The sequence below is a fragment of the Bos indicus genome, chromosome 9, assembly GCF_029378745.1.
Source record: "Bos indicus isolate NIAB-ARS_2022 breed Sahiwal x Tharparkar chromosome 9, NIAB-ARS_B.indTharparkar_mat_pri_1.0, whole genome shotgun sequence".
Classification (NCBI taxonomy): domain Eukaryota; kingdom Metazoa; phylum Chordata; class Mammalia; order Artiodactyla; family Bovidae; genus Bos; species Bos indicus.
In genome coordinates this window covers 91,575,463-91,589,837 of record NC_091768.1, presented here as the reverse complement: position 1 = coordinate 91,589,837, position 14,375 = coordinate 91,575,463, and the positions used below count along the sequence as shown (strand labels likewise).

The window sequence follows — 14,375 nt, the reverse complement described above, 5'->3', positions numbered from 1 at the left end:
AAATCAACCATATCAAGAAACAAAGAGATTGTAAGTGTCTCAAAGAAGAATATATGTTGAATGTTGCTAGTAGCTGCAGACACGCAAATGACCCAGGACCCTGTTTACCCAGAGGCTGGGGTTGGTTTTGTGGAGAACGATCTCTGAGTTAACCTCCAAGCTTTTACGCTTGCTCCCTTTCAGACCTCACCTCCCACCACGACCACCCAGTCCCCGGACAGCACGATGGATGCCTCGCTGAAGAAGGAGAAGCCAGCCATCCTGGATCTTTATATTCCTCCTCCACCAAGTGTTCCCTACTCGCCCCGGTAAGTCCGTGCCCATTTTCGTGGTGTGCTCGTCTCCTGGGCCTGGGGATGCTGCTGGTGGTGGGAAGACCACGAGCATCTCAAGAGGAGGCTGAGGCCCGAATCCACTGTCAGAAAGCGTCGACCTGAGTGTGGGGGTCAGGAATGGGTGAAGGGTTCAGAAAAGTACAGACTTCCAGTTACAGGCTGAGTCCTGGGAATGGACTGTTGGGGTCAACAGCATGGTGACTGTTAACAATACTGTGTTGTGTATCTTCAAAGTTGCAAAGGGACTAGATCTTAAAAGTTCTCATCAGGAGAAAGAAGGAATTAGTCATTGTGTGGGGTGATGGATGTTACCTAAGCTTATTGTGGTGATCATTTTGCAATATATACATAAATCATTATGTTGCACATCTGAAATGAATATGACATTATATGTCAATTATATCTCAGAAAAACTGGGGGACGGAAGTGTAATTCTTAAAGGGGAAGTGTAGGGATAGATCCAGATAGTCAGACAGTTTGATGGGGAGGAGGGTGGTCCTTAAAGCATGTGCTTTTGGGTCATGTCATTTTCATTCTTCACTGGGCAGTGGAATGGGCTGTTTGGGGGTTCTCTGAAGCTGAAGTTTCATTAACTACATGGTAAACTTAACTCTGGGGAGGAAGATAATAAATATTTCTGCAAGATCAAAGTTAGTTTTATCTTGTTGAGAGAGACACGTGTTCTTCATAGGAGTTAAAAAACGTGAAAACAGGTGTGAATGGCCTGTATTTGTGCATCCATATGTGTTTATGTGTATTTATCTATTATGAATTCTTAAAGATCATTGCTTTCTTAATGGCTATTTTAAATGTTTATGGTGAAGTGAGGATGGTCATGCCAGATGTTATATAGGGGGTGATTGAGGTATGAAATACAGGCTTATTTATACCATCTGACATATTTACATATGCTAGTAAAACTAGAGAATCTGGCTCATTTATTCAACATATATTTCCTGAGAGTTGGGCCTGATTTACCATCTTATGCAAAACAGATGTAGTTCTTGCCCCTAGAGAACTGCCAGTGTCTTAGTCAACTGTTCAAGAATAAATTGAGAAATACGTAATCATGCTGTAATATTTCATAAGATAGAAGTCTGGACTGAACCTGTAGTGATGTTTCACTTTATATTGGAGTTTTTCATTTGTTTTTGTTTTAAGCTGAACTCTTTGCATCCACTGTGTTTCTTTCCTGGGCACAAAAAAGAAGTAACATGATTATCCTCCTCCTTGAGTCTTGGTTTGCCCAGAACTTATTACAGCAGGTGGAGCAGTGACCTCAGTGATCAGGGCATTCCGGTTGGTAGATAAGACTCTTCCCCGTATTCACAGACAAGGGTTCCTGTGGTTGTTGGATCTTAAGTGCGTTTAAAACTATAAGGAGCTGTTTGTTGCTTTGATGACCAGCATGTGAACTGTTCTATCAGAAACTGTAGGGAGGATCACCCCAACACCCCTAATCCTGAATATTCTTGCCTGAGTCTCAGCGAGGGGGTCACAAGAGCCATGGCAAGAAAAAGAGTATGCACATAGTAAGGGCAAGAGGGAACTGGGGCTCTTAATGTATTTGGAGAAGACATGTGGGGACACATACATATTGAAAGACACCATTAATAAAGCATATTTTATTAGGAATGAAACATGCAAATGGTCACAGAGGACAAGCGGTGAGTGTGGAAAGCGTTGCAAATGGGGAAGCTGTATTCCAGGTTTAAAAGTATAGAAGGAGACAGATTCATGGTGGCAGTCAGGGTGGGTACAAGTAGCAGACTCACTGGGAATACCAGTAGGCCAGGCTGATCTTTAGACTGTTTGGACTTAGTAGACTCTGTATTTATATAGTTGTTTTGCAATGATCCCCTAATGGAATTTACTAAATGCAAAAAAGTTAACCAGCTGGTAACTTGGACTCAACTAAAATTAATTTTATAAGTCTTAGTATAAGCTGGCATTCAGAAAGAATTAAGTTGCAGGCAGTGGTCCAATTTTTGCTGATTTTCTGTACTTAGTTCAGAAAATAGACAGTTTCCATTGGTCACTATAAAGGCCCCTTTGTAGTTTTTGACATCATTTTCAAATCTAACAACTGCCATACTTCAAGTGTCTTCTTTGCTTGATCTTGGCAAAGATACTAATCTTGGCATGAGAAAAAAGGTTTGGTTATATCTTCACTTGTGGTGTCTGTAGTAAACAGGAGATCCAGTTCTACTATAGGATAGGTGTACAGGGAAACCAGAGCTAGCTTTTCAAAGGTATATTTGTATCCTTTAAACTACATATACGAAAAAGTCTCATTTCCCCTTATTTAGTAGGATCATGATATTTACTTTTATTTAATAGGATCTTTATGTATTTGAGAAGCAGCTGTGCTTGAAAAAGTATTGCTCTTTCCTCCAGAGGAAAAGGAGAATTTAAGTTGTCTTCTGTGTGCTGGCAATAGTATGCCTCATAATTCTTTTGTTTGAGAGGATCTTTGTAAGCAACTTAATTATTGCCTTCCATCCTGCAGGGAAGAGAATGGGGGTTCTGTTTACGGATTCAGTAAATGTAAACAGCCACAGCCTGGTCCTAAGGGTTCCGAGTCCCCCAATTCCTTCCTGGACCAGGAAAGCCGGAGACGGAGATTCACCATCGCGGATTCTGATCAGCTGCCTGGCTATTCCGTGGAAACCAACATTCTGCCGGCAAAGATGAGAGAGAAAACGCCATCTTACGGTACGCTGCGGGGTGTTTGTCCTCTTCCCCTCCCCCTTCCTTATTTGGGACTGTTGGATGAATTTGGCAGACTTGCAGGGTAATCTGAGGAAAACATAAACCTCAATGAAATTCCAAGTATGAGACCTTTATTCATCTCTCCAAAGCCAAGGCTGGTTGAGTCATCACACCGCCTGGCATCCAGGCCCAGTGGGGTGAGATCATGTTACGGTTTTAACTTTCAGTGCCTGCATTTCAACTTGCAGTTGTTTTGCTCCGGGGACCCACAGACTCAAGTTCAGCACGCCTCTGTCCTCATGGCGTGCTGAGGAAACCCACCGCTTTAAAACACTTTTTCCTTACTTTAGGTTTTGCTTACGTTGCAGTGAGTGTGGTGTTGGGGTGCGGGATGGTCTAGTTCTAAATAAAGGGTTCTCTGGAGTCCAGAAACTCTCAACTTCTCCTTTTTCTTCCCCTTCCTCTGAAGGCAAGCCCCGGCCTCTGTCAATGCCTGCGGACGCGAGCTGGATGGGCATCGTGGACCCTTTTGCTAGACCTCGAGGTCATGGGAGGAAAAGTAAGTTTAAGCAAACGGAAAAGCACCAAACGTAAAGCCCAGGCCTTCATCTCGGGCCTCTTCCTAAGTGTGGTCAGTGACCACAGAAGTCATCTTCTCATCTACATCAGGGCTGCTGAAGGCCTCTAAGTTTCTACCTATGTCTTTGTTCAGCTGCCCAGTCATGTCTGACTCTGTGCAACCCCATGGATGGCAGCACACCAGGCTTCCCTGTCCTTCACGGTCTCCGGGAGTTTGCTCAAACTCAGGTCCATTGAATCAGTGAATCCTAGTTAGTGCTTGTAAATCTCCTAATTAGTTTCGTGTGCTTTACACCGGCTGTAGACATCGATGGTCCAATTTCTAAACAAGTAGAAATACCTTATTCATTAAACAATCCCATCCTCAATTTTTAGCTTTTCATTATTGGAGTCTGTCTTATTTTTGATGGACAGGCGTAGCTTTTTTTCTTCCCCGTCCTTATATTAGAGAATAATTACTATTGGAAAAGAAACTTGTGTTTAATTTACACTCTATTCCAAGTTACTGATGATGATGCTTCTCTTAAGGGAAATGTTGACCCAGATTACGTTTGATTGTCAAGACAGCCTAACATTGATTTTGCAGTGCTAGAACAAAGAGCTGTTGAAAAGATAGACAGCAGGTTGGCCTGAGATAGGAAAAGGAAGAAGAAATAAATTCTGGTGCCTCAACTGCCAAAGTGCTCAACCCCTGACATTTCCCTGGGACTTGGTAAAGTTTGTCACCTAAGTAGCTGAATTACCTGGATGATACTAAATTGGAAAAAGGAAGAAGATGCCATCTGAGGTCCAAGACACCCTTAGCTGACATGGAAAATCTGTGGAGCAGACAGCAGGGGGCAGGGCAGTCCTTTGTTTAGATCTGAGATGTCCACAGCCTTGTTGCCAGTCTTTTTTAGGCTTTGACGCCCCAGATGTAGTCTTTTAATATTTGAGATACGGGGTGTAGGGGTGGGGAGTGTGAGGTTGGGAAAATGGAAAGATACCTGACCTCTATCCCACCTTCCACATTTTCCTGGTGTTATCATTTTAGAAGGAAAGTTATCTGCATAAAATAATGGATACTTCAGGAAAACAAAACAAAACAGAACATGACCTTTTTTTGGAGAGACAACTCACATACCATAAAGCTCACCCTGTTAAAATGTACAATTCAGTGGGTTTCAGTATATTCATAGAGTTGTACTAATTCCAGAATATTCTGTCACTTCAACAAGAAAACCCTGTAAGCAGTCATTCCTCATTCCCACCTCCTTCAGCTCCTGGCAACCAAAAATCTACTTTCTATCTCTTGATTTACCTATTTAAGGCATTTCATATGAATAGACTCCTACGGGCGCTTTTTAAAAGTAACTTTTTCCCCCTTTGATTACAAAAGCAAAACAAATAAAAAATATAAGAAAACTTCCTGTAATCTGCTTCCCCAACCTAGAAATAATCACTCTGAGTGTTCTGTATATCTTCTAATTGTTTCTGTATTTACATATTATACACTTAGGAAAAATATGCAAAATGGAATAGATAGATGTTCAGAAATACTATGTAAGAGGAACACGTGCATTTTTTGTAATAATTGCGTTAGTAATCTGTCTTACGGCAATCAGTTCAGTTCAGTTCAGTTGCTCAGTCGTGTCCTACTCTTTGCGACCCCATGAATCACAGCACGCCAGGCCTCCCTATCCATCACCAACTCCCGGAGTTCACCCAAACTCATGTGCATCGAGTCGGTGATGCCATCCAGCCATCTCATCCTCTGTCGTCCCCTTCTCCTCCTGCCCCCAATCCCTCCCAGCATCAGGGTCTTTTCCAGTGAGTCAAGTCTTTGCATGAGGTGGCCACAGTATTGGAGTTTCAGCCTCAGCATCAGTCCTTCCAATGAACACCCAGGACTGATCTCCTTTAGGATGGACTGGTTCGATTTCCTTGCAGTCCAAGGGACTTGCAAGAGTCTTCTCCAACACCACAGTTCAAAAGCATCAATTCTTCAGTGCTCAGCTTTCTTCACAGTCCAACTCTCACATCCATACATGACCATTGGAAAAACCATAGCCTTGACTAGACAGACCTTTGTTGGCAAAGTAATATCTCTGCTTTTGAATATGCTATCTAGGTTGGTCATAACTTTCCTTCCAAGGAGTAAGCTTTTAATTTCATGGCTGCAATCACCATCTGCAGTGATTTTGGAGCCCAGAAAAATAAAGTCTGACACTGTTTCCACTGTTTCCCCATCTATTTCCCATGAAGTGATGGGAACAGATGCCATGATCTTCGTTTTCTGAATGTTGAGCTTTAAGCCAACTTTTACACTCTACTCTTTCACTTTCATCAATGTAGGTGGTTTATTTGCAAAGTCCTGTGCAACTCTTCTATGACCCCATGGACTGTAGCTCACCAGTCTCCTCTATCCATGGGATTTCCCAGGCAAGAATACTGGAGTCGGTTACCAATTCCTTCTCTAGGGGATCTTCCTGACCCAGGGATTGAACTTGTGCCTCCTGCATTGCAGGCAGATTCTTTACCATTTGAACCACTTATTCAGTCTGCTATGGTTGGACATTTAGGTTATTTCTGTTTTTTTCCTCTCAATTGTAAATAATGCTTCAAGAAACACCTTGTACATAGATCTTCCTATGTTTTTTTTTTTTTGGCTGAATCTCACAGCATGTGGGATTTTAGTTCCCTAACCAGGGATTGAACCTGTGACCCCTGCAGTGGAAGAGCAGAGTCTAACCAGGGGAGTTTAGTTCCCTAACCAGGGAAGTCCCAATCTTCATACATTTTTAGAAGTGGAACTTCTTGATCAAAAGAAGGCTGCATGCTGCCAGCGTACCCTGTATTTTACGTTTACCTCCCCGGCCCTGCTCCCCAGCCCAGGGGGGCTGACTTTTAGGGTAGGATCATTCTTTCTTCTCCAGAAATGTCCCAAGCCTTGCAGAGCAGTAGAATCTTTGAACCCCACCCATTAAAGGTGGAGAGTGCCTGCCCTGCAGTCAGGGTGACAAGCAAAGGCACCCCACCTTCCTGAATGCCCCTGAGGGATGCTCCTGCGTAAGAACCGTGGTTCCAAGGGCCGGTGCTCCAGGGTGCAGGTATTGAACAAGCACAGGTGTGGAAGGAGTGACAGCATTACAAGATTTTGTTTTTTGATCTCAAGTGAAATTATGAAAATCCTATACTGATTAAAAAGGGCAGGCTCACTGATTCTTCTCTGCCCCCGTGTTACCTCTCAGATAGAAAAGCAGCCTGAAGTGTGAATGTCTTCCATTTCTGCTTTCTCAAAGCCCTGCGGGATGGGCCCAGCCGCCTGGGGGACCTGGTAGCCCATCCGTGAGTGGAAGGCAGGGTGCGGTGTCTGTTTCAGAAGCAGGGCAAGTCTGAGCAGCGGGTGTGCGGATGATGGTTATTTTAATGGACCGCTTGTGGGCTTTATCCGATAACAGGTGAGGATGCCCTCTGCCGGTATTTCAGTAACGAGCGTATCCCTCCCATCCTCGAAGAAAGCTCCTCGCCCACGTACCGCTTCTCAAGGCCCGGGACCGAGAGGCAGCTGGTCCGAGGCGCAGACTACATCCGAGGCAGCAGGTGCTACATCACTTCGGATCTCCACAGCAGCGCCACGATTCCGTTCCCGGAAGAAGGGACCAAAAAGAAAGCCGGCTCCTCGGCCGCCAAGTCCTCGTCTCCAGAACCATCCCTGCTGGTCAGCTGGTTGACTCGCCTGAAATTGTTGACTCACTGAGCCCCACGCTCCCTGGGGCCTCCTGGACTCCTGCTACCAAGTGCCTTGTTTCCTCGGTTGGCAATCTTGTTGTGATTCTCATTCACAGTATTATGTAGCCATCTTTTGCAATTTCGTGGGTTTCTTTTTTGGAAAGTTGTGTATTGCACTTCTTGGAATTTTGAAGTCATTGGATGGGAATAAATCCAGAGAATCTTAGATCAGATGCTGACTTGTGGCGGCCAAAGGAGAGAAATGGGGAGAGTCTGCCCCCCCGCCCCCACCTTTTTTTTTTTTTTTGCTTCCTTAAGAGTCAGAACACAGAGACACATTCTGTAAAGCAGAGCCTTGGCCAGGAATGGTATGATCATTACAGAGAACAGGCCATTGTTCGTTTTGAGGGTCGAACTACAATTGGTGGCCGCTGTCACACAGATGTGTTGGATTTTGGTCCAACCTCTTCACCTGAAAAAGCCAGTGGAGAAAAGTTTTGTTTTGTACCACATGCAAACGTGTAGCAGCCTTGACCTTGAAATAACACGTGGGCAGCATCTGATGTTCTTTCAGAGCAGAGGTATAAATGTAGGCCTGTTACACTTGTTTAACGCAGTTTGCATAACAATCAGTGTAGGTCAGTTAATACAGAAACACGTGAAAACATTTAGATAGGGCTTACTACACACAAAGTTTATGGTTATTTGTAAGGGGTGTCATTGTTAATGGTGTATATTATTGTCTTTAAGGGAAAAGAAGCTATAATAGACTTGCTGACAGCCAAAGTCTCATTCAGAAAAATGAAGCAAGCATACTTAGGTTTATGAGAGAGACATCAATTTGCATTTTAACCTGTTCAGTGACTATCTTCCAGAAAAGAATGGACAGTTCTTCAAAATTGTACATTTTGCTAATTAGAAACCTCTTGGAAAAATCTCACGGTCACTCATTTTCAACTAGCATATGGTATTTTGGAAAAGTGTGTCTGTATTAACTCTTGTTTAAACTGAATGTATGATACTTTGTTAGAATGAAAAGTACTATCTTGTTAATTTAAGTGTTTTAAATATAGTTGTATATTTTTCTTACCTTAGTCACATGTAATTGGTATATTTCTGTTTGGTGTCCTACAGGAAGCTAATGAAAAAGTGTTCAAGATGTTTTCAGGTTTACCAGTGACCACCATGGCTGTTGCCACCGTGGGCATTATTGTTAAAAAAGAAAAAAATAAACCCTCTGAAGCAATTTTAGAATTGTATGGATTAGAAATGGGGACATGGAGGGGGCATGTGTGGAGTTTACATTTGGGGACTTTTCTGAGCTGTACCCCTGGACAAAGCTGGTATTTGTCTTGAATTGTCTACTTTGCTGAACTGCCTGAAATCAGAGATTTCTTGGAGTTAGCAAACATCTTCCTTTAGATGCGATTGAGGGAGTTGGTGAGCTTCAGGGAACTGGCAACCACTTGTGTATTTGTGTGAATGAATTCAGTCAGCCTGTTTTGGTGTCACCCAACCCCCAAGGGAACTGCAGTGAAGATATAGCCGTTTCACGGGGGTTACGGGGTTTGGCAAATGGAAGGAAGAAGAGGCGTGGAGTGCGTGATTCACGGGTGCTTGACAGCACAGTGTAGGGGCAGAGTGGGGGGGGGTGTCTGGTAATTAGGGGACGGGTGATGGGAGGACTGTGGCAAAGGGGAAGCGCTAGGCCCGGCCTTTGTATGTTGGCTTGGCTGGCTTTAAGCCCAGACAGTGGGGGCAGGGGACGACTCTTCCTCTCACTCCTTAGCTTTAGGGGAGCTTTAGATCCCCTGAGTCATGAGTTCAGTGGCTGTGGCGGTCTTAGCTGCAGGTCAGCTCCTTTGCTGTGGACTGAATGCCCTTTGTGATCAAATGACCATCCTCAAGTGAATTTTCAGTGCGCAACTCAAGTAGCTGTATTAGACTGGTGTTTCTCAGACTGTTCCCTGAAGTCCTAAGATGGGGACTTTCTCTCTCTACGTCTCTCTCCACCAAACTGAATGTATCTGTTTTGTGGGGGTTTACTATCATTTTGTTTTTCCTCCCTGAAAGTAAAGCAGTTGCCTCCTGGCCTGAAGACCATCAGTATTCCCACATTTCAGTTTATTAGCCCTCAGAGAACTCTTAGAGGTATTTATACTTACCTTTTCATCCCCCTAAAGAGCTGGTATAAGTAAATCTCTGACACTTGAGCATATTGCTTTTTTGCCACCACAGGCATAAATGGAATGACCATGCAGGCCTAATGTGGCTGTTTCCACCTGTTGAATATGTGGTTAGTACTTGCAGAGAGTGTTAACTCACTCAGTCGTGTCTGACTCTGTGAGCCCATGGACTGTAGCCCGCCAAACTCCTCTATCCTTGGAATTCTCTAGGCAAGAATACTGGAGTGGGTAGCCAATTCCTTCTACAGGGGATCTTCCCGACCAGGGATTGAACCCAGGTCTCCTGCATTGCAGGCAGATTCTTTACTGTCTGAGCCACCAGACATTGATCACATTTTGCTTCCACCCTTATGAACAGAATCACTGCATGGTTTGCTTTGGGATGAGACTTCTGCCCAATTCTTCCTTGGAGGTTATACGGAAGGTGGGCACCTTGAAAAGGAAAAACCTCCTCTTGGTATGGGGTTGGCCAATGACATTTGAGGGCTTCCCTGATGGTAAAGAATCTGCCTGCAATGCAAGAGACTCGGGTTCGATCCTTGGGTTGGGAAGATCCCCTGGAGAACGGAAAGGCTACTCACTCCAGTATTCTGGCCTGGAGAATTCCATAGACTGTATAGTCCATGGGGTTTCAAAGAGTTGGACAGGACTGAGCAACTTTCACTTTCACTGACATTTGATTTCATTCACCTTTGTAGTTCCCCTGCTTGTGTGTGTGTGTGTGTGTGTTTTCTACTTATAAGGCAGTTAGGCTATTTACTAGCATTAGGAGAGCATTCCTTTAAACAAAAGAAAGAACTCTGAACACTAAAATCTCACCCAGTCTATGAAAACTTGAGACCAAACTCTCTAGCATCTGTACACAGCTTAATCATGAACAAGAGCAAGAAGTCGAGTTAAATAAATTAAACCAAACTGTCCTGCTACAAGGAAATGAAAACTGGGGGACCGCTTATGCCCTGCACACCCCCCCCCTCCCCCCCCCCCCCCCCCCTCCAAAGTCCTCACTTTCACACTTCAGTATTTCTGCTGTAAGAATGTTAACAATTCCCCGGTGCAGTACAAAACCGCTTCCCATTGTCTCTTAAGGCAGTAATTTAATTACCAATCGCCAAAGGCTAAGAAAATTTCGTGGGAAAGGGGCGTACCCTTTGGTTCCGTGTGTGATCTGTTGCTGAGGAGCCAAGTTGTTCAGACCCGACCACTGGCTGACACCCCATTTTTCGGGGAGAGCGCCGTCACAGAACCTCAGGCTTCGCGGAGCTCAGCTTCTCCATCTGTAACATGTAGGCCTGGAGAGGGAAGACCCTCTAAGCTTTTGGATCGAGGTCGTCATTATAGTCCAGCACGTTTCACACGAGTCGGCCCAGGGGACACGAAATCCCTCCAGGCTGCGCGAGACAAGGGTCAGTGACCACGTGGCGGCCCACGCACACGTGGCCCTGCTCCAGGAATGCCACGGTGGCCTGGAGGTGCTTGTGTCACGCGCAGCTTGAGGAGCACACTGGGCAGGGCAGAGGGTCGAGGCCGTGAGGACATCGCACGGTTCCACCGACCCGTGCGGGCACGAAGCCGGCAGCAGAAGCACTCAAAATGGGTCAGGCGCCGAGGATTGCGCAGGCGCCGAGGATTGCGCAGGCGCCGAGGATTGCGCAGGCGCCGTGCAAAGCTCGCGACCCGCCCCACCTCGCGGCTTGGAGCGTGTAGTTCTCTCGCAGCTGCAGCGACATCGTCGCGACACACGCAGCTCGTGGAGGTTGTGATCCCTGACCTCCCAGTTCAGGGAAGTCCAACTCCTTCAGCAGCTTCTGCTTTGTGGCACTTAAGTTTCTGCACCGTGATGCCAGCTGGTATCCTCCAGGACCCAAGGCCCTCCTTCTTGTGTTATTTTCAAAAATATGTTCATGCTAATCACCCGGAAGGTGAGTATTTAAAAATCTGCTGATGAAAAACTGGCTTAAAGAGTATGCAAAGCAGGGCTTCCCTGATGGCTCGGACGGTAAAGATCATACAAAGCTGACGTTTCTGATGTTTTTTCACATATGTGGAAGACCTTGTGTGACGAATCAAGCCCAGGAGGACTTTAATGCAAGTTTACTGATACCTAAAGGGCATCACCGACTCGATGGACGTGAGTCTGAGTGAACTCCGGGAGATGGTGATGGACAGGGAGGCCTGGCGTGCTGCGATTCATGGGGTCGCAAAGAGTCGGACACGACTGAGCGACTGAACTGAACTGAACTGAACTGAAAGGGACTCATAGGGCTTCCCTCATAGCTCAGTTGGTAGGGAATCTGCCTGCATTGCAAGAGACTTGGGTTCGATTCCTGGGTGGGGAAGATCCCCTGGAGAAGGAAATAGCAACCTACTCCAGTCTTCTTGCCTGGAGAATGCCATCAACAGAGGAATCTGGCGGGCTACAGTCTGTGGGGTCGACTTAGACACTTTCATTTCACAAAGGGACTCATAAAGTAGATTATATAAACTGTAGAATTTGAGATTAGAAAAAAAATTATTAATCTTATTGTAAAAATTATAATTCTCTGGAAATTTCTCAAATGCTAAGTTTTGACTTAGGGATTTTTTTTATTTGGGGCCAGAATTGTTGCTAGAAGTGTTCTGGTGTGTGACTGAGGTTTGGCAAAGAGAAGTAAAGGAAAAAATGATTACATCAAATTTGAATTTACTGGAGGGTCATGTATTTCTCTAGTTTTAGGAACTTGAGGCCTGTCCCAAACCCTTTGTGTGTGTGTGTGTGTGTGTAAGAGAGAGACAGAGAAACAGATAAAGAGAGAATTTTTTCTTGTTTCTTCTAAGAGAGTTTTTTCCTACTACAAAAGTCCTGAAACGGTGTCCTATGACCTATTGATTTTGGAAATAGAAGCGGTAAGAGTTGTCTATAAGCAACAAAATAATGTCACTCTGTCAACAGGCTGTCACAGACAGTATTTCAGAACCTTTGGGGCTCCCCTTACCTAGAAATGCACCTGGGGTTGAGCTTTTAAGGTCTAGATTCTGGATGTAACCCGGTCGTTCCTCAGCGTGTGGTAAAACTCTGTGGCAGTGTTTATGAAGCACATCTTCTAAGTCAAACATTTACTGTTCATGGGATGCCAGTTTACAACAGCCGGCAGGGGTTAAAACATGTGAGGAAACACCTGAAGAAGAGGATGTTAATCCTCACTCTTTCCTGGATCCGACCGCCCTGGAGTCACTGTGCAGAGAAAGGCAATTCCCAGCCCGAGGTCTTCATGTCATGCTTGCAGCTGAATATTACACATGCTCTCCTTTCCCAAGCTTCTTGTTTCTCAGAAAAGTTGTGAAACTGAAGCTGTAGGAGAAAATTAAGAAATCAACCTCAAAGGTGTTTTAAAAAGAAGGACTCCATCACCCCCTCAAATCCAGGGATATTGATAGTCTTATCATTTTCTCTCCCCTTGCCAGGAGCATTGTAAATCCTCAAATGTTTGCAAAGGAATGATTAAAAGGAGAGAAAACATCAGAGGATAAAAAAAATCGTATTTTTTCCCTTGTTCTTTCATTGTCTAGACCCACTGAAAGGGATTTTCCATTTGACTTTATTTTTTGGATGACGAAGACTGGATTTGAGGATGATCCTTCAACATTTTGACATATCTCTGGGTGAACATTTTGATTTATCTTAAGAAAACAGGAAGGACTTTAAAAATGAACTTTTAATATAAAGTAATATTTTGTCTGAAGTAAGAAATTGTCCATTTTAATTTTGTGAGTGTGGGGTTCTGTTTTCTTACTCATCTGCACTTCTGTGTCCTTCCAGCTGAGGTCATGCCAGGGTAAGAATGGAGGGATTTTAGGAATTAGTGTTAATTTAGAAGTCGCTGACCTTTGGAAGCTGGCATCCAGTAGTTAGAAGCAGTTGAGGGCTCAGCTTTTAAAGTTAGATAATCCAGCTGCCTCACTGAAGCATTTACAAGCTCTGTGACACAAAACAAGTTACTTATCTCTCTGCTCCTCAGTTATCTATGAAGTGGGGATAAAAATAGAATCTCATTCATAGGCTTACGGGAATTAAATGAGATAGTGTTCCTAAGGCCTGTAGGATCCTCCAGCACCCAGCACTTAGGAGATGTCCACTCTTGTTGGAACACAAGTAGCAGTGTTTGCTCCATCTTGCATGCATGCTCAGTTATGTCTGACTCTTTTTGACCCTGTGGACTGTAGCCCACCAGGCTCCTCTGTCCATGGAATTTTCCATTCAAGAATACTGGAGTGGGATGCCATTTCCTTCTCCAGAGAATCTTCCAGACTGAGGGATTGAACCTGTCTCCTGCATTGGTAGGTGCAATCTTTACCACTGAACCACCTGGGAAGCTCCTTGCTCTATCCTGCTGCTGCTGCTGCTAAGTTGCTTTAGTCGTGTCCGACTCTGTGCGACCCCTTAGATGGCAGCCCACCAGGCTCCCCTGTCCCTGGGATTCTCCAGGCAAGAATACTGGAGTGGGTTGCCATTTCCTTCTCCAAGGCATGAAAGTGAAAAGTGAAAGTGAAGTCGCTCAGTCGTGTCTGAGTCTTAGCGACCCCATGGACTGCAGCCTACCAGGCTCCTCCATCCATGGGATTTTCCAGGAAAGAGTACTGGAGTGGGGTGCGTTGCCTTCTCCGTGCTCTATCCTAACCTCTAGTTAAATAAGGCATTCAGAGCTGGTCAATAGGCTTTTGTCCATAACCAGCAAAATTATGCTATGGCCACACTGTTAGAAGGCTGCTAGGTAGTCTGCAGCCTGGAAATGTGGCTTTTACTGGTACAGATCTCAATTATTCAGAAGTTTTGGATGGGTCAAAACTAAAAAAATGATAAAAGTTTATGATT

The 14,375-nt window shown here is 44.7% G+C and overlaps 1 protein-coding gene across 4 annotated transcripts in view; it reads left to right on the top strand.

The window, feature by feature from the left end:
- The window catches only part of CNKSR3 (CNKSR family member 3), a 110,768-nt gene extending 102,185 nt beyond the window's left edge, over positions 1-8,583 (top strand). For 3 of the 4 annotated variants that reach the window (XM_019967617.2, XM_070796413.1, XM_070796415.1), the window contains exons 10-13: positions 184-308; positions 2,845-3,050; positions 3,517-3,606; positions 7,067-8,583. In XM_019967617.2, the coding sequence (XP_019823176.1) occupies positions 184-308; positions 2,845-3,050; positions 3,517-3,606; positions 7,067-7,365 (720 nt within the window). In that variant the 3' untranslated portion in view covers positions 7,366-8,583. The remainder of the gene's footprint in view (positions 1-183; positions 309-2,844; positions 3,051-3,516; positions 3,607-7,066) is intronic. The other variant, XM_070796416.1, reaches the window with a different exon arrangement.
- The last annotated feature ends 5,792 nt before the right edge of the window (positions 8,584-14,375 follow it).